General features: G+C 37.6%; 1 protein-coding gene across 3 annotated transcripts in view; it reads left to right on the plus strand.

Moving 5' to 3' along the window:
* The first annotated feature begins 13,075 nt into the window (after positions 1-13,075).
* CDK19 (cyclin dependent kinase 19) overlaps positions 13,076-19,750 on the plus strand; it is a 208,353-nt gene continuing 201,678 nt past the window's right edge. The window contains exon 1 of one of the 3 annotated variants that reach the window (XM_031964406.1): positions 13,076-13,421. In XM_031964406.1, the coding sequence (XP_031820266.1) occupies positions 13,294-13,421 (128 nt within the window). In that variant the 5' untranslated portion in view covers positions 13,076-13,293. The remainder of the gene's footprint in view (positions 13,422-19,750) is intronic. The other 2 variants (XM_031964405.1, XM_031964407.1) reach the window with 2 other exon arrangements.

Below are 19,750 nucleotides of genomic sequence, written 5' to 3' on the forward strand. Positions count from 1 at the left end.
AATTACCTTGTGAAGGAAATCAAAAATGCAGACAGGCAAAAATATAGGGACTGGGAATTCAACGTAATGGTTCTTAGTTATCTCCCAGAGTTCTTTCTCTGGGTATAGCTGGTTCAGTTCATTACTACTCCATTGGAACTGATTTGGTTCATCTCATTGCTGAAGATGGCCAGGTCTATCAGAATTGATCATCATATAATATTGTTGTTGAAGTATATAATGATCTCCTGGCCCTGCTCATTTCACTCAGCATCAGTTCGTAATATTGTTTTTTTAAGAAAAATTTTGAGTTCCAAATTCTCTCCCTTTAGCTTCTCTTCTACCCATTGAGAAGACATGCTATATAATACCCATTATATACATGAAGTCATGCAAAACATATTTCCATACTAATTATATTGCAAAAAAGGAAGAAAAATAAAGGTGAAAAAATGTTCTTCAAACTTTCTCAGAACAAAATAGTATTCCATTGTATCATAAATACTTTTTTCAAGAGGAGATTGGAAGGTGCTCGACATGCTGAGCGCTGAACAAAATCATAAAAATAAAATTGACTATTATAACAGAAAATGATTGGTTAACAATGTAGACATCATAGTCACACTACAGATTTGTTGTGACAAAGAAAAAAATCAATATTTTACTAGAAAGAAAGAATAAAGATGAGAAAATAAGATGTATAATTGAGGCAACTGAAACCCAGCCTGTTTAAACATGTGAATAACACCAAAAAATGGGAAATGGATAAAAGGACAATCATTGATACCAATTATCACCATTTTCTAAGAAAATTTAACCATGTAAATAATTTGCTACAACAAAAACCAAAAGACACTAGAAACTAACTTGTTATAGGCTACTGTTACTAGTTAATGCCTTGTGTGACTGCTATAGCATTCAAGGTACTCCTAATAAGTGAATTTCTGCTGGTTGTTGAAATAGTACTAAATTTCTGCCTGTAGAAGTAAGGCTAAATGATAATTCATACTCTAGATTGCAATGGATCTATTTCTTGTTTACTGTATCCTGAAATTGCTATCCCCATCTAGAGAGATTTATCCCTCCCTAGTGAAAAAAAAATTTATATTGAGTATGTCGTGTACTTTGTTATGTACTGAATTAATAGTGTTTGAAGCATGTTTTATAACTTCTCATAAACTCTGAGCTTGTCTATCAAAATTTCAATAGTTTTTTTCCCCTCAATGTAACTTTTGTGAGGTTTCACTGTACAAACTTTGCCCCTTTTAATATTATAAAATACATGAACTTCTTCAAGGCTATTCTTAAGTATGAGAAGCTTTACTGGGCAAGCTGCCTGCTCTGATATAACAGCTATCTCCCCAATGTGCTTAATATGTGTCAAGGCCAAAGGTTTAGCAAAAAAAAACCTCCCAAAACTGTCCATGAGTTAAGCCATCTATTTTGGGGTATTAGTATTCTTCAAACCTTCAAGATTCGAAGGAAATTAAGACTTTTGCTGATAGCCACAACTAAAAAGACTTTTTCTTCATCTTAGGAGGAGCAATCCAGCCTAAAATCATGTTGCCTTCCAAAGTCAAGGGATTTTTCTTTGTTAGAATAGAGACATGGATTTACCATAGATCCAAGAAGAATATTAGAAAGTCAAATGATGAGAAATGGGCAGGAGAGACTGATGTGATCACCTTTCTAATTCCTGAAATTAGACCTTTGAATACAGAATTATCTACAATCAGTAAATACTTAACTTTCAATCAAGTGAAGATATATAGCAACCAATGCCAATGCAGTTTAGAGTATAAAATGAGTTATTAAATATTACAGAGAATGAAAGAAAATTTTGAGTAGGACCATCTAATAAAACAGTGAATAGTATTGTGCTTTTTGTCCAATCTGCAAGAAAAACAGGTAGAGCTCAAAGTCAATAAACATTTATTAAAAGGACTAGACTTCTTTAATGAATGATATCTCAGATTTTTTCCACAATGAGATGTCCCCTTTGCCCAGGGCCTTACTTTTATTGGGTTTGATTCTCAGACACTCAGAAGAGGTAAAGTAAAATACAGTTGCATTGGTTGATAGACCTTTCTTTTTATCTTCCAGGAGGGCCAGAAATGATGCATCAGCATGGGTGGTCGCAAGATAGTCAAGACTAAGGTTATCTTCACTGTTAAAGTAATCATATGATAGGCTCCTTTATATCTATCTATCTATCTATCTATCTATCTTTTTATTTGCAAGACATATGCATGGGTAATTTTTCATTATTGACCCTTGCAAAACCTTCTGTTCCAACTTTTCCCCTTCTCTCCCCCACCTCCTCCCCTAGATGGCAGGTAGACCACCAATACATGTTAAATATGTTAAAGTATATGCTAAATGCAACATATGTATACATATTTATACAGTTATCTTGCTGCACAAGAAAAATCGGATTTAGAAAGAAGGTAAAAATAATCTGAGAAGGAAACAAAAATGCAAGCAGACAATAATAGAAGGAGTGCAAATGCTATGTTGTGGTCCACACTTATTTCCCATAATTCTTTCACTGGGTGTAGCTGGTTCAATTCATTACTGCTCTATTGGAACTGATTTGCTTCATCTCATTGTTGAAGATGGCCAGGTCCATCAGAATTCATAATCTTATAGTATTGTTGTTGAAGTGTATAATGATCTCCTGGTTCTGTTCATTTCACTCAGCATTAGTTCATATAAGTCTCTCCAGGCCTTTCTGAAATCATCCTCCTAGTAATTTCTTACAGAACAATGATATTCCATAACATTCATATACCACAATTTATTCAGCCATCCTCAAACTGATGGGCATCCATTCAATTTCCAGTTTCTAGCCACGGTAAAAAAGGCTCGATAGGCTCCTTCTTGTGTTGGGCAAGAGAGGGTAGTCTAGAGATACAAAAATAGTTTGGAAGAAACTTCCCATCATATCACATCAAGGCATTCCACCTACACTGTGTTGGGTCATCAGCATCTTTGTGATTAGACAAATGAACTTTATAACAGGTTAGTGAAGTGTGGCAGAAACTAGATATTGACCCACACTTAACACTGTACACCAAGATAAGGTCAAAATGGGTTTGTGACCTAGGCATAAAGAATGAGATCATAAATAAATTAGAGGAACACAGGATAGTTTAAGACCTGAGACCTGTGGAAGAGGAAGGAATTTATGACTAACGAGGAAGTAGAGATCATTACTGGTCACAAAATAGAAAATTTTGATTATATCAACTTGAAAAGTTTTTGTACAAACAAAACTAATGCAGACAGGATTAGAAGAGAAGCAATGAACTGGGAAAACATTTTTTTACAGTCAAAGGTTCTGATAAAGGCCTCATTTCCAAAATATATAGAGAATTAACTCTAATTTATAACAAACAAGCCATTCTCCAATTGATAAATGGTCAAAGGATATGAACAGACAAATCTGAGATGAAGAAATTGAAACTATTTCTAGCCATATGAAAAGATGCTCCAAGTCATTATTAATCAGAGAAATGCAAATTAAGACAACTCTGAGATATCACTACACACCTGTAGACTGGCTAGAATGACAGGGAAAGATAATGCGGAATGTTGGAGGGGATGTGGGAAAACAGGGACACTAATCCATGGTTGGTGGAATTGTGAATACATCCAATCATTCTGGAGAGTAATTTGGATCTATGCTCAAAAAGTTATCAAACTGTGCATACCCTTTGATCCAGCAGTGTTACTATTGGGATTATATCCCAAAGAGATTTTAAAGAAGGGAAAGGGACCTGTATGTGTAAGAATGTTTGTGGCAGCCCTGTTTGTAGTGGCTAGAAACTGGAAACTGAGTGGATGCCCATCAGTTGGAGAATGGCTGGATAAATTGTGGTATATGAATATTATGGAATATTATTGTTCTATAAGAAATGACCAGCAGGATGATTTCAGAAAGGCCTGGAGAGACTTACATGAACTGATGCTGAGTGAAATGAGAGGACCAGGAGATCATTATATACTTTAACAACAATATTATATGATGATCAATCCTGATGGACCTGGCCATTTTCAGCAATGAGATGAACCAAATCAGTTCCAATGGAGCAGTAATGAACTGAACCAGCCATACCCAGCGAAAGAACTCTGGGTGATAACTCTGAACCATTACATAGAATTCCCAATCCCTCTATTTTTGTCTGCCTGCATTTTTGGTTTCCTTCACAGGCTAATTGTACACTATTTCAGAGTCCGTTTTTTTGTACAGCAAAATAATGGTTTGGACATGTATACTTATTTTGTATTTAATTTATACTTTAACATATTTAACATGTATTGGTCATCCTGTGATCTAGGGGAGGAGATGGGGGGAAAGAGAGGAAAAAATTGGAACAAAAGGTTTGGCAATTGTCAATGCTGTAAAATTACCCATGCATATAACTTATAAATAAAAAGCTATTAAAAAAAATAACAGGTTAGTGAACAGTGAATTTATAGCTTATAAAGTTTGGAGCTTAATATAACTTAGAAACTATGTAAACTTCTCCAATAGTTCCTATATATAAGATATGTGAAATAGGTATTAATATATGTAATTCCTATACTCAATTGAGTAGACTGACTAAATGTATATTAATAAATACAATACTAATGATTGCTAAAAATTTCTACCCCTCTGAAATCACTCTAAACTGATTAATACTGATTGAAGATAAACTTGGAATAAAATAGGGGTCTAAATTAATCATTTGTCTCAGCATTGCGGTTCAGGGTGGAGAAAACATTTATATACAGAAAGCTTAGGAAAAGATCCAAATAATATATCATCATTATAAAGGATGATAAATAGAAGAAAAAAAATCTATTTTCTCTAACAAGGACAGTGAAGCCATCACATTTGGACCCTAACATTACAGTGATGAATGAGCACCTGGATGAAGTAGAAATGATAAAGACAAAAGAAGGGCAATTTAACTAAATCAAGCACACAGGAATCCGGACCATGCTGGAGACAACAAAATTTTGAGAGCGTTATGAAAGCAATGCTCTATATATGTGAAAGAACTTTTGATGTTTACTGAATACTTAGAAAAATTATAGATATTAGTATTGAAAAAAGCAATAAAAAAATCTATGTCTAGATTCATATTCCTATTTCCTTATTTCCACAAATTCTCCAGAGAAATAATATACTTATCGAAGATAGTTTTAAATATTTTAAGAAACCTCCTTTTAAGAAAATAAAAGGAAAGAGAAAATAAAAGGAGGTTTCTTAAAGATTTTTATATTCACAAAACTCACAAAGATATAGAGAATAAAATATCCTACACTGTTAATTTTTGTGTTTGACAAAAAAAGCAGTCTGATCCTATTATGATCCTATTTGATTAAGCAGAGCAAAATCCAGATGCAAGCATTCTCCCCAAGGTATTTCCCCTGCCTTTATTCTCTTCTTCAGAAATAGTGACCCTCTGTTGGGCCACTCTTGCTTACAACTTCCACACAGCTTTGGAACTTCATGCTAAAATTATTCTCACCAAAGGATGATTAAGTGAAAAATTCACCTAGATCATTATATTTAGTGGGCTCCAGATTGCTCCAGATTCTGCATGACAATTTATCTAGCTTTATACCAGAAAAAGAGAGCCTATTTAGTACAGCCTAATCTTGCCATTTATTCTGCTACTATGGACATATTGGGATGTACAGGGTATTCCAGAAGGACTATCATCTTTGGTGTGAGAACTTGCTAAGCCTTTTTAAAAATAGTACTTCATTTACCTCCCATCCCCTAATTACATGCCAAAACAATTTTTAGTATTCATTTTTATGAGATTTTGAGTTGCAGATTTTTCTCCCTTCCTTATTCCCTTTCCTTCTTGTTAAAATGGTAGGCAATTTGATATAGATTATACATATGCTATCTTGTAAAACAAATTTCCATCTTAGTCACAGTTGGAAAGAAAAAAATGGATCAAAAAGAAAAAACTCATAAAAAATAATAAAGTGAAAAAATGTGTGTCATTCTGTATATCAGTTCATTAACTGGAAGTGGATAACATTTTCCTTCATGAATCTTTTGTACTTATCTTGGATCATTGTATTACTGAGAAGAGCTGAGTCATTCAGTTGATCATACTATAATATTGCTGATACTGTGCACAGTATTTTCCTGATTCTGCTCATTTCACTTTATATCACAAGTCTTTCTAGGTTTTTCTGAAATCTGCCTGTTTATCATGTTTTTCTTATCTGTACCTGACACAATGTAGGCATTTAAATGCTTTTTCATTTTTTTCATTCATCCAAGAAGTTATCTCTTAAGCATACTAGATATGTGGATATAAAACAAAACAAAACTAAAACCAATCCCAGGTCCAACTCTTTAGGAACTCAAGCTCATGAGAGAGACATGGAAATGACTATTCAAATAAATTTATGTGGGTGAAACTGGAGATAATATGAACCTTCTTGCAGAAGACTGGATTTTAGTTGAGACTTAAATGTAAACCAGGAGAATTTAAGAAATGGAGGAACAGTGAAAATGTACTGTGGAAAAGGGATTTTTTATTTTTGTGAGAAGCAACAAAGAATGTTTTACTTGAAACAAAGGATTGAAACAAAGTGCTAAGTCAGTGGAATTGATAGAGATAATGGTTGTTTAGCAGAGTGCTTAACAGTTCTCTAGTTCAGTACTTGTACTTAGTACTTACTATAGTTCCAAAAGATTCACACCTTTAAGAGAGCACATATAAGTTAAGAGTCTCAGGATTCAGTCCTGGAGATTCAGAAGCCAGAGCTCAAGCTCTTGGAACCAAGACTACAGAAGGCCTCTAAGAAAGCTAACTGGGCCGCAGGAAAGGAGACAAGACTTTGAAGGAGACAATAAATGATTTGGACTTTAATACCTGAATTGGGATGATTACTGAACTGAAATGAAGGCTGCTCCCAGAAGCCCCCCAGGAAACTTCAACAAGAGAATCTCTAATATCTTAGAGAAGAATATTACATTTTGGCATTCGAACATGGGATAGACATGATCCTCATTTCAGTGGAAAAGTTTCCTGGTACCAGAAGTTAGGGTGAGTACAAAAATAGCCAAGGAAACTTTGTTAAAGGGCTAAAATTGTACTTCAGCTAAAATGGGACAGATGTTTAGAAAACAGCCTTCTTTTCCAATTCAAGGAAAATGTGTAGAGAGCATTGTCAGACTTATGAAAAGCCAAGGTTTGATTATAATTTGGGAGCAGATCACTGAACTTTTAGAAACTATACAGTACACATCTCCTTGGTTCTCTATGGAAAAAGAATTGGATCTAGAGGAGTGGAAATTAGCAGGAGAGCAACTATGTCAATTCTACAATGAAAATGGACCTGACTCAATTCCCAAAGATATACTTTATACATACAATTTAATACAACTGGCTTTAGGCAATTATATAAGTTATAGAATAAGGAAAAAGAAGAAAGAGCAGGAGGGGGAGATGCCAAATAAACTAGGTGAAAAGGATGAAAAATTAGACAAAAAAGGAGTTAAGTATAATTCTGATGAGCATTTCATATCTCATGACCCTCCCTCCCTCAATTAACCCTTCATGGGTGGAGGGAGAAGGAGGAGGAGGGGGAAAAGCAGTAACATAATCAGTACTTCCTATGAAGCAGTTTATAACAAGATTACAAAAAGCATTGGTTATGGCAAAAAATGAAGGACAGGATGTATCTGATTTAATAAATGAATACCCTGTTGTTGAAGAGTTTGACTCTTCAAATCAAAAAAGGAGAAGATACACTTCTTTTGATTTGCAAAAACGCAAGGATTTGAAAAAAAGATTGCACTCTTTATGGGGCTACATCCTCTTATGTTAAGATGTTACTAGATAATTTGGCTTATGAAATTTTAACCCCCAGTGATTGGAAATCCATAGCACGGACATGTTTAGAGCTTGGACAAAAACTTGTTGTGGCTTTTGGAGTATCATGAATTATGTAGGATTTAAGCCAGATGCAATTGACAAACAGGAGTTAATGTATAAATCACTTTTGACCAACTAGCAGATGAAGGTCAGTATGCAGAGAATTCAGCACAGATTAATTGCCCCATAAGAGCACATGAACAAATTGCTACTGCTGCTACAAAAGCTTGGGGGCACCCTCCCAGGGAAAGATCGAGGGGAAGCCTTCACAAAAATAGGGCAAGGGCCCAATGAACCCTTTGCAGATTTTGTGGGACGTTTGCAAACAGCTGTCACAAGAACGATTGGAAAGAATACAGCTACAAGAATTATGATCAGACACCTGGCTAAGGAAAATGCTAATGAAATTTGCAGAAGAATTATATGGGGACTATACAAATGTGCTCCTTTAGAGGAGATCATAAGATGCTGTGCCACAGTGGGCACAAATGCTTATTATACCTAGACTATGATGAACATGGGAAAACAGGGTCCCTCTTGGCAAGGGACTTCTAAAGAAACTCATCTATGCTTTCAGCGTGGAAAAATAGGACATCTGAGAGCCCAATGTAGGCAAAGAGTGTGAGAGGACAGGGTGAGAGAAGACCTAAAACCCTATGTCCAAAATGTCACAAGGGCTTCCACTGGGCTGCAGAATGTAAATTGACCCAGGGAAATGAGAGGTAGGGCCCAGCCCCAAGATATCATACAAAAGACAGGTGGGGCATGATAGCAGCCCAGGTTATACCTTTAGAAGTTGAGGACTCTGATGTGATCAATCAGCCAAAAAGCAAACAGATGACAGAAAGAGAATACATGATCTATCAGCCAAAAAGCAATCAAATGGCAGAAAGGGATTACAATTGGAGAGAATACAGGCTTTTTCTTTCTTTTTTTTTTTTTTTTTTTTAACACAACAGAAGGGCAGCATCCAGTGTGAGCAGCTCCAATGTAATTGCAAGGTGATGAGGAGAAATCTAGAAGGTGTTAAATAGAAGGGACTAGATAGGTTAACTGCTTGGGAGAAAGGATTGGCTTGTATCTCTACAGATGGAGAAGGAATCAGATGGGTGGCAACAAGCACCTGGAGAGAGACAGAAAAAGAGGAAAAAAACCTCAAAATAAAGAAGACCTAAGAACAAAATCTGCAGGAATCATTGGATTCCCTAACACAAGATGAGACTATTGCAGGATTTCAAAACTTGCAGGAATTATTGGACTCCTGGCACATGAACTAATGGACAATATATTCCTTTTGGACTATTTCTAGAACTTATGGACTATATAAATCCTCATGTTGATTCATGTTATTTGTTACATCACTACTAGCCTGTGTTACTATGTGCTTATGTAATTTATGAAATTATGTGTAATACCTCCCATATTGATGGATTTATTTATACCTGTTTTAAGAATGAGACCCTTCAGAAACTGGCTAATCTGATTTGATTTCCCATTTCCTTTTGTGTTTTCATCTCCCTTCCTGAGACTTCAAGGAGAGTGTGATCACCTCTTTTTATGGTGTTTTCCCCCCTTTTTTGAGTAGTCAGGGAAGGTGTGATCACCTTCTTTTTTGGGGCTTCTCACCTCCTTGAGAATCAAGGAGGTCATGACCACCTATATTCTAAAAACAAAAGAATGCTGGAAATGTTATGGGCCAGAACTCTAAACTTGAAACAAAGGATTGAAACAAGATGCTATGGCAGTGGAATTTATAGAGACAATGGTTGTATGGCAGGGTTCTTTTTTTTTTTTTTTTTTTTTAAATTTACAGTTTATATGCATGGGTAACTTTACAGCATTAACAATTGCCAAACCTCTTGTTCCAATTTTTCATCTCTTACCCCTCACCCCCTCCCCCAGATGGCAGGATGACCAGTAGATGTTAAATATATTAAAATATAAATTGGATACACAATAAGTATACATGACCAAACTGTTATTTTGCTGTATAAAAAGAATCAGACTCTGAAATATTGTACAATTAGCTTGTGAAGGAAATCAAAAATGCAGGTGGGCATAAATATAGAGATTGGGAATTCGATGTAATGGTTTTTAGTCATCTCCCAGAGTTCTTTCTCTGGGCGTAGCTGGTTCAGTTCATTACTGCTCCATTGGAACTGATTTGGTTGATCTCGTTGCTGAGGATGGCCAGGTCCATCAGAACTGGTCATCATATAGTATTGTTGTTGAAGTATATAATGATCTCCTGGTCCTGCTCATTTCACTCAGCATGAGTACATGTAAGTCTCTCCAGGCCTTTCTGAAATCATCCTGTTGGTCATTTCTTACAGAACAATAATATTCCATAATATTCATATACCACAATTTATCCAGCCATTCTCCAACTGATGGGCATCCATTCAGTTTCCAGTTTCTAGCCACTACAAAAAGGGCTATGACAGGGTTCTTAATAGTTCTCTAGTTCAGTATATGTACTTAGTACTTATTATAGTTCCAAAAGAGTCATACTTTTAGGAGAGCATATATAAGCTAGGAGCCTCAACCAGGATTCAGTCTGGGAGATTCAGAAGCCAGAGCTCAATCTCTCGGAACCAAGACTACAGAAGGCCTCTAAGAAAGCTAACTGGGCTGCAAGGAAAGGAAACAAGACTTTGAAGAAGACAATAAAGGATTTGGACTTTAATACCTGGCTACTTTTGAGGTGATTACTGAACTGAAATGAAGGTTGCTCCCAGAAGCCCCCAAAGAAACCTGCTCCCAGAGAATATTACATCTTAGAGAAGAATATTTAAAAAAAATTTTATAGCTTTTTTATTTACAAGTTATATGCATGGGTAATTTTACAGCAATAATTGCCAAACCTTTTGTTCCAGTTTTTCCCCTCCTTCCCCCCCCCCCTTCCCTAGATGGCAGGATGACCAATACATATTAAATATATTAAAGTATAAATTAAATAAAAAATAAGTGTACATGTCCAAACTGTTATTTTGCTGTACAAAAAGAATTGGACGTAGAGAAGAATATTACAAAAGAGATTAATTTATTTTACCAAAGTATATTTAAGCAAATTACCCTTCTGTTTTTAACAAATTTCATTCTTCTCTTTCTGCATTGTCTTGAGACTGTATATTCTTACCATCTCCTCAAAGAATTCCTTCCTCTTTCAAGATGTAGCTTTAAGCATCATCTTCTAAATGAAGCCCTTCATAATTCTCCATTCCACATCAACCCATCAACTTTTAGTATTCTTCCTATCAAACTACTTTGTGTATATTTATATTTATGTTTATTCTGTTTACACACACACACACACACACACACATACACACACATATATGTCCTTTTATTTATGCTCCATTAAAATATAAGATAGAGTGGAAATTGTGTGTTTTTTTTTTTTTTTAATATTTGTAGTCCCATTACCAAATAATTTCTGGCACAAAGGAATCGTTTTACAAATGCTTGCTGACTGGTTGCTGATTGCATCAAGCCCTGGGAAGACTTTCAGTGCCTCCCATATAACATCTGCTATCTCTGAAAAGATCCTAACTAACCTAGTTAGGTAGCATGGATAGTGGATTAGACTGGAAGAGTAGTTCACATCCAGCCTTAGACTCTTACTAGCTTTGTGGCTCTGGGCAATTCACTTAACCCTGTTTGCTTCACTTTTCTCATCTGTAAAGTGAGCTGGCAAACCACTCCAGTATCTTTTCCAAGAAAATCTTTGTGTCCGGAAGAGTTAGCCAAGCCTAAATAATGTGGAAGTGACAGGGTGCTATAGAACTTTGAATATATGATATGGTCAAACCTGTGTTTTAGGAAGATCATTTTTGATAGCTGAATAGAAGACAGATTGAAGTGAGGAGAGACTTGAGGCATTTCAAATAGTCCAGGAATGAGGCGAGGAAGGTCTGCGCTAGGATGGTGATAGTAATCAAAGGAGAGATGGGAGTTTATGAGAGAAGTAACAGGAAGATAAAATCCACACATTTTTATGCAGATGGGTTCTTTTTTGGCATGAAGCCCTGACAATTGAAGCCCTGACAATTGTAACTGGTAGGTTCAAAAATATAATCAATTTTGTCATTATAATCCTGCTGCGAGATTGCTCTTCAAAATATTTCAAAATCCACTCATTTAAATGTGGAAATCCTCATAATTTCTGCGACAATTCAGTATTGTGCCTAGTTAATGCATGACCCTTCCAATTTTAATCTTCGCTATTGTTCCAAAATGCTGCATCCTCTGTGCACATTCAATGCCTTCAAGTGCCAGGATGGTTTCTGCTTCTTAGGCTTCATGCGAGGAGCAGCACCTGTCAGAGGAAAGGATGACTGGCCGGCTCTGGTCGTTAACACTCACCTTATGCTACCGTTGCAAGCTTGAGCAAACTGCTGTGGGTTCAACATTTGAACTGCGATTTTAGCTTTGCCATAGACTGGGAATAGCCTATAGGGAAGGACTGTGTAGAATCCTCGACCAATCAGAACGAAGAATCAGGCAAAAGGCTGGGATTCCAGCAGACCAATTAGAGACCCATAGTCTAGGACCGGCCAGTCAGCTGTGGAACTGAGAGGAGAAATAGGCGGGTCAATTGCCTTAGAAAATAAACAACCTTCTGCACTAGAGCATCTTTAACCGACGCGCGCTCCCAGTTCCTCCAAAACCCAAGAAGGGAATTAAGGTTTATCTAAAACACACTTCACCCTTCCAATTAGCGGACTGCCTCCTTAGTGTCGGTAGGATGGCCTAGCTGCTTCTTGCTTAAGTTATTTTAGGGAGAGCGAACTGCAACTTTTTCCGGGCTGTCACAGCGTTCAGAACTACTCGCCCTCTCCCCAAAGTGGGAGGGGCCATCGGAATAACGCAGGCGCGGTCACCGGGTGGGGGGTGTGGGAGTGTGGGGAGAAGGTGAAGCTTCTGCCCGGGGCCTTCTGGGATTTGTATGTTTTCGACGGATAAATTACATAATTTCCATCATCTCCCGAACTACAGGCCCCAGCAGTCTCAGTGGCTCTCAAGGGGCGGGCAGTGTGATAGTTAATGAGCTCGAGGAAGCCGCGGTGCGGCCCACTAGGTTCCAAAACACGGAAATGAAGGAGGGAGGCGGGACTGAGGTTGCCTGCGGGAGCCGCCGCGGAGAAGGAGGAGGAGGAGGAGGAGGAGGAGAAGGAGGAGGAGGAGGAGGAGGCCGCCGCGATTGCGGCGGTGCTCCGTGCTGAAGGCGAGGGACGCTTGAGTTGGGGGAACCGAAGGGGAGGGGGGAGCGCCAGTGCGCGCGCCCGGGCGCCAGGCGTCTGTGAGGGGAGAAGTGGAGCGGCGGGCCGCGGGAGGAAGCGGTGGCGGCGGCGGAGTGAGTGAGAGAGCGGCGGCGGCCCCCGCGTCCCCCGCGCCTCTATGGGGAAAGCAGACAATGGATTATGACTTTAAGGCGAAGCTGGCGGCGGAGCGGGAGCGGGTGGAGGATCTGTTTGAATACGAGGGCTGTAAAGTGGGACGCGGCACCTACGGTCACGTCTACAAGGCGCGGCGGAAAGATGGGTAAGAGCCGCCCGAAGATGCGAGGGGGTTGCTGCGGGGACGAAGAGGGGGGGGGAGAGGCGCGCGCGGAACTGCCTCCAGCCCTGGGGGTCCCCCTTTCGGGCCCGGGTGCGGGGGGCGTGTGATCACGCCCGGGATGGCGGCAGGCGGCACGGAGCGTCGGGTCTCTTGGTTTTTTCCTCCCGCTCGGGGTCCGCGCGGGAGGCGCCCTGACCGCCTTTTCCCCGCTCCCGGTACGCGGTGCCGGCGAAGAGGCGCCCGAGCGGACCTGGGCTGGAGGGAGGAGTCTGCGGGTTTTGGTCTCCTGGGGAGACAGCGAGGGGCGGGCAGAGCGCGGCGCGGACTGCTCGGCTGCTGCGGCACCGCGGGCACGCCTGTGACGGGCGTCCCCCGACCTCCAATCGGGTGAGGCCCTCTCTCCCGGGGGGGCAGTTCAAACCCGGCTGCGGGAGCCTCGGGCAGAGGCGGGGACGTCTCGGGGTGGGGTTGGCCCCGAGATCTATCTGGAGTTGATTTTTGTCCCTCTAGCTACTACGGGAAGGACCCTGATCCCGAGGGTTTTTGGGTTGCTACTTCTGCAAATCTTGGGGAAGCGTTCTCTCTTCTGACCTCCTCTTCCTCCTTCTCACCCTAGCAAACTACTCTTAGTAATAATGTCTAATATTTATGTTACTCTGTGTCAGGCACTGTGCAACATGCTTTCCGCTTAGCGTTTCACTTGATCCTCACATCGGCCTTTGGAGATAGTTTCTGTTATAATAATATTAATAGCAATAATCGTAGTAGCAATAACTAATATTTATATAGCTCTTATAATGTACCAAGCTCTTTAAAATTATCATCTCATTTAATCCTCACTACAACCTTGTCTGGTAGGTACTGTTATTCTACAGCAAAATAATTATAAAAGCTGACATATATACGGAAAGCTTACTATGTGCCAAGTAACTGGGATAAGGTCTTTACAATTGTCATCAGATTTGATCCTCACAACAATCCATATAGGTAGGTGCTATTATTAAAATAGTAATTGCAACTAACATCTATATAGCACTTCTATATAGCACTTAGTGTCAGGCACTGGGCTGCTTTATAATTATCTCATTTAATCCTCTCAACAACCTTGAGAAGTAGATATTTTTATTATAATAATTATTTTAGCAGCTAACACTTATATAGTACTGTGTGCCAGGCATTGTGCTAAGTGCTTTATAATTATCTGGTTTAGGCTTCACAACAACCCTTCAGCTAGGTGCTGAAATAATAATAATAATTACTAACAGTTATATAGCACTTTACAATGATCTCATTTGATCCTCACAACAACTCTGGTAAGTAGATGCTATTATAATAATAATAGCTAGAATAGTGCTTGTAATTTTCAGGTGTTTTATAATTACTATCCCATTTTAACTTCATAAAAACCTTGGGAAGCTATGGCTGCATTTTTCTCCATTTCACAGCTGTCAAACAGGTTAAGTGACTTATCCATTGTCACACAATTATTACATGTGTGAGGCTAGATTTGAACTCAGATTTTCTTTATTCTAGGCCTACCACATGATCCATTGTGCCACCTAGCTTCCTTTTCTAGAACCTTGGGACTCTTTTATTTTTTATTTTTTTATTTTTTATTTTTAAATTAAATAACTTTTTATTGACAGAACCTATGCCAGGGTAATTTTTTACAACATTATCCCTTGCACTCACTTATGTTCCAATTTTTCCCCTCCCTCCCTCTCCCCTCTCCCCTCTCCCCAAAGATGGCAAGCAGTCCTATACATGTTAAATAGATTACAGTAGGTCTTGGATACAATATATGTGTGCAGAACTGAACAGTTTTCTTGTTGCTCAGGGAGAATTGGATTTAGAAGGTATAAATAACCTGGGAAGAAGAACAAAAATGCAAGCAGTTTACATTCATTTCCTAGTGTTCTTAATTTGGGTGTAGCTGCTTCTGTCCATCCTTGATCAATTGAAACTGAGCTAGATCTTCTCTTTTTTGAAGAAATCCACTTCCATCAGAATACATTCTCATACAGTATCGCTGTTGAGGTATATAATGATTTCCTGGTTCTGCTCATTTCGCTCAGCATCAGTTCATGTAAGTTTCGCCAATCCTCTCTGTATTCGTCCTTGGGACTCTCTTTAAAAATTACAAAAAAAACCCAAATCCATCTGTATCATGCTGCTTTGTGGGACTCTGCTATTAAATTGTTCCTAAATTCTAGATTGTGGTCAGGCCTCTGATTAAATCCTACTTCCTTCAAGAATCCTTTGCTGGATCTCCTTAATTCTGGAGCTTTTGCTCTATGAATTATCTCTAATAATAAAAATATGTACATAGTTGTTTGCATGTTGTCTTTCTAGAATTTCTAGAATTTCACCCAAGGTGGTGGTGGTATAGGGGAACAAGGCAGTAGCACTTGGACTAAGGAAAGATCTGAGTTGAAATTCAACCTCAGTTGCCTATTGGTTATGGCCTTGGGCAAGGCACTTAATCTTTAAACCTCAGTTCCTCATTTTGTAATATGGTTACAATAATAGCAAGTACATCACAGAGTTGTTAGGATCAAATGAAATAACAAAGCTTTGCTGTTGTCAAGTTCTCTTTGTAAATGTTAGCTAGCTGCTTCCATCTCCTGACAACAACTTGATTCTTCAGCTTGTAACTTTGTGTCAACATTTAGTCTTGTTTTTTATTTTAGATTGATAGGGAAAGTTGCATTAAAATGATAGCTATAAGTGGATATTCTATATTGTGTGGGGTGTTCACAGAAGACTTCACACACAGATGCAATTTGCAAGCCTTATTTAGGACAGAGAAATAAAGTTACTTTTTTTTTTTTTTGATTATAAATAAAAACCCAAGATTCTTAGGGATAACTTAAAAATGCCTTTATGCTTTCATATGTAATGGAGACAAACTGCAACCATTCCCAATAAGATCTGGAGTGAAACAAGGTTGCCCACTATCACCGTTACTATTTAATATTGTATTAGAAACGCTAGCTATAGCAATAAGAGCTGAGAAAGAGATTAAAGGAATAAGAATAGGCAATGAGGAAGCCAAATTATCACTCTTTGCCGATGACATGATGGTATACTTAGAGAACCCCAGAGATTCTGCTAAAAAGTTATTAGAAATAATCCACAACTTTAGCAAAGTTGCTGGTTATAAAATAAACCCACATAAGTCATCAGCATTCTTATATATCACTAACAAAATCCAACACTCAGAGTTACAAAGAGAAATTCCATTTAAAGTAACTACTGATAATATAAAATATTTAGGAATCTACCTGCCAAGGGAAAATCAGAAACTTTATGAGCAAAATTACAGACCACTTTTCACACAAATTAAGTCTGATCTAACCAATTGGAAAAATATTAAATGCTCTTGGATAGGGCGAGCAAATATAATAAAGATGACAATATTACCTAAACTAATCTATTTATTTAGCGCTATACCAATCAGACTCCCAAAAAACTATTTTAATGACCTAGAAAAAATAACAACAAAGTTCATATGGAAAAACAAAAGGTCAAGAATTTCAAGGGAATTAATGAAAAAAAAATCAAATGATGGTGGCTTAGCTGTACCAGATCTAAAATTATATTATAGAGCAGCAGTTACCAAAACTATTTGGTATTGGCTAAGGAATAGATTAGTTGATCAGTGGAATAGATTAGGTTCAAGGGATAAAACAGTCAACAAATATAGCAACCTAGTCTTTGACAAACCCAAAGATCCCAGCTTTTGGGATAAGAACTTACTGTTTGATAAAAATTGCTGGGAAAATTGGAAACTAATATGGCAGAAACTAGGCATTGATCCATACTTAACGCCGTACACCAAGATAAGGTCAAAATGGGTTCATGACCTAGGCATAAAGAATGAAATTATTAATAAATTAGAGGAACATAGGATAGTTTACCTCTCAGACCTGTGGAAGGGGAAGGTCTTTATGACCAAAGCAGAACTAGAGATCATTACTGATCACAAAATAGAAAATTTCGATTATACCAAACTGAAAAGTTTTTGTACAAACAAAACTAATGCAGACAAGATTAGAAGGGAAGCAATAAACTGGGAAAATATTTTTACAGTCAAAGGTTCTGATAAAGGCCTCATTTCCAAAATATATAGAGAATTAACTCTAATTTATAAAAAATCAAGCCATTCTCCAATTGAAAAATGGTCAAAGGATATGAACAGACAATTCTCAGATGAAGAAATTGAAACTATTTCTAGTCATATGAAAAGATGCTCCAAGTCATTATTAATCAGAGAAATGCAAATTAAGACAACTCTAAGATACCACTACACACCTGTCAGATTGGCTAAGATGACAGGAAAAAATAATGATGATTGTTGGAGGGGATGTGGGAAAACTGGGACATTGATGCATTGTTGGTGGAGTTGTGAACGAATCCAACCATTTTGGAGAGTAGTTTGGAACTATGCTCAAAAAGTTATCAAACTGTGCATACCCTTTGATCCAGCAGTGTTACTACTGGGATTATATCCCAAAGAGATTATAAAGAAGGGAAAGGGACCTGTATGTGCACGAATGTTTGTGGCAGCCCTTTTTGTAGTGGCTAGAAACTGGAAACTGAATGGATGTCCATCAGTTGGAGAATGGCTGAATAAATTGTGGTATATGAAAATTATGGAATATTACTGTTCTGTAAGAAATGACCAACAGGATGATTTCAGAAAGGCCTGGAGAGACTTACACGAACTTGCTGAGTGAAATGAGCAGGACCAGGAGATCATTATATACTTCAACAACAATACTAGATGATGACTAGTCCTGATGGATCAGGCCATCCTCAGCAACAAGATCAACCAAATCATTTCTAATGGAGCAGTAATGAACTGAACTAACTATACCCAGAAAAAGAACTCTGGGAGATGACTAAAAACCATTACATTGAATTCCCAGTCCCTATATTTATGCACACCTGCATCTTTGATTTCCTTCACAAGCTAATTGTACAATAATTCAGAGTCTGATTCTTTTTGTACAGCAAAATAATGTTTTGGTCATGTATACTTATTGTGTATCTAAGTTATATTTTAATATATTTAACATCTACTGGTCATCCTGCCATTTAGGGGAGGGGGTGGGGGGGGTAAGAGGTGAAAAATTGGAACAAGAGGTTTGGCAATTGTTAATGCTGTAAAGTTACCCATGTATATATCCTGTAAATTAAAGGCTATTAAATTAAAAAAAAAAAAATGCCTTTATGCTTGAACTCACTGAATACTTTCCACAATTATGTAAGTTTCCAAGAGTGGAAAGATGTGAAAGATGATATATCTTCATTTGAAATAATTTATAAATTAGTTGAAGAAATGTCAACTAGCTTGAAATTTGTCAAACTTTAAGTGTTGTCTGTTTACGTATGCATTCTTTTTTATTAATAACTTTTTGTTTTCAAAATATATACAAAAATAGTTTTCTTCATTCACCTTTGCGTTTAAAACCTCTCCCTGTCCCCTAGATAGCAGGTAATCCAATATATTAAACATGTGTAGTTCTTTTGTATATATTTCCACAATTATGCTGCACAAGAAAAATCAGATCAAAAAAAAAGAAAAAAAGAAAAAAAGCAAGCAAACAACAAAAAAAGTGAAATACTATGTTGTGATCCACATTCAGACCCCACAATCTTCTTTCTGAGTGCAGGTGGCTTTTTCCATCACAAGTCTATTGGAATTGCCCTGAATCGGTGTTGAAAAGAGCCAAGTTGATCAGAACTAATCATCATATATTCTTTTTGTTGCTGTGTACAATGTTCTCTTGGTTCTACTCACTTCACTTTAGCATCAGTTTATGTAAGTCACTTCAGGCCTGTCTTACATAAGCATTCTAATGATGATAATATTTTTGTAGTTATTTAAGGTTTAGAAAGTTTTAATCAGAAGTCTATAAGATATAGTAATTTTATACCACTTACTCCTCTTTTAAGTAGGATTTGAATTCAGGTCCCTGCTGCCTTCAAGGCCAGCATTCTTTCCACTACATGGTCCTAAGAAAAGGAAACCAGAATAAACAGTAAAAGTAGGGTGTGTGCCATCATATTTGGAGTTTGAACTTTTGCTTAGTTTTCTAGTTGCTTAGTTAAACAAGATGTATTGTCAATGTCTATGCAACTTCATCCCACTTGTACTTGAGAAAAGACTTTCTTCCTTTCTATAAGAAATAATAGTGTTATACAAATGAAACAGGTTAGTGATAGAGGCTGCATACTTTAATCAATAGGATCCAGAAAACCTGGATTCATATCTTAACTATGATATCAATTATGTGACCCTAGGG

Source organism: Sarcophilus harrisii, chromosome 4, assembly GCF_902635505.1.
Source record: "Sarcophilus harrisii chromosome 4, mSarHar1.11, whole genome shotgun sequence".
Lineage (NCBI taxonomy): Eukaryota > Metazoa > Chordata > Mammalia > Dasyuromorphia > Dasyuridae > Sarcophilus > Sarcophilus harrisii.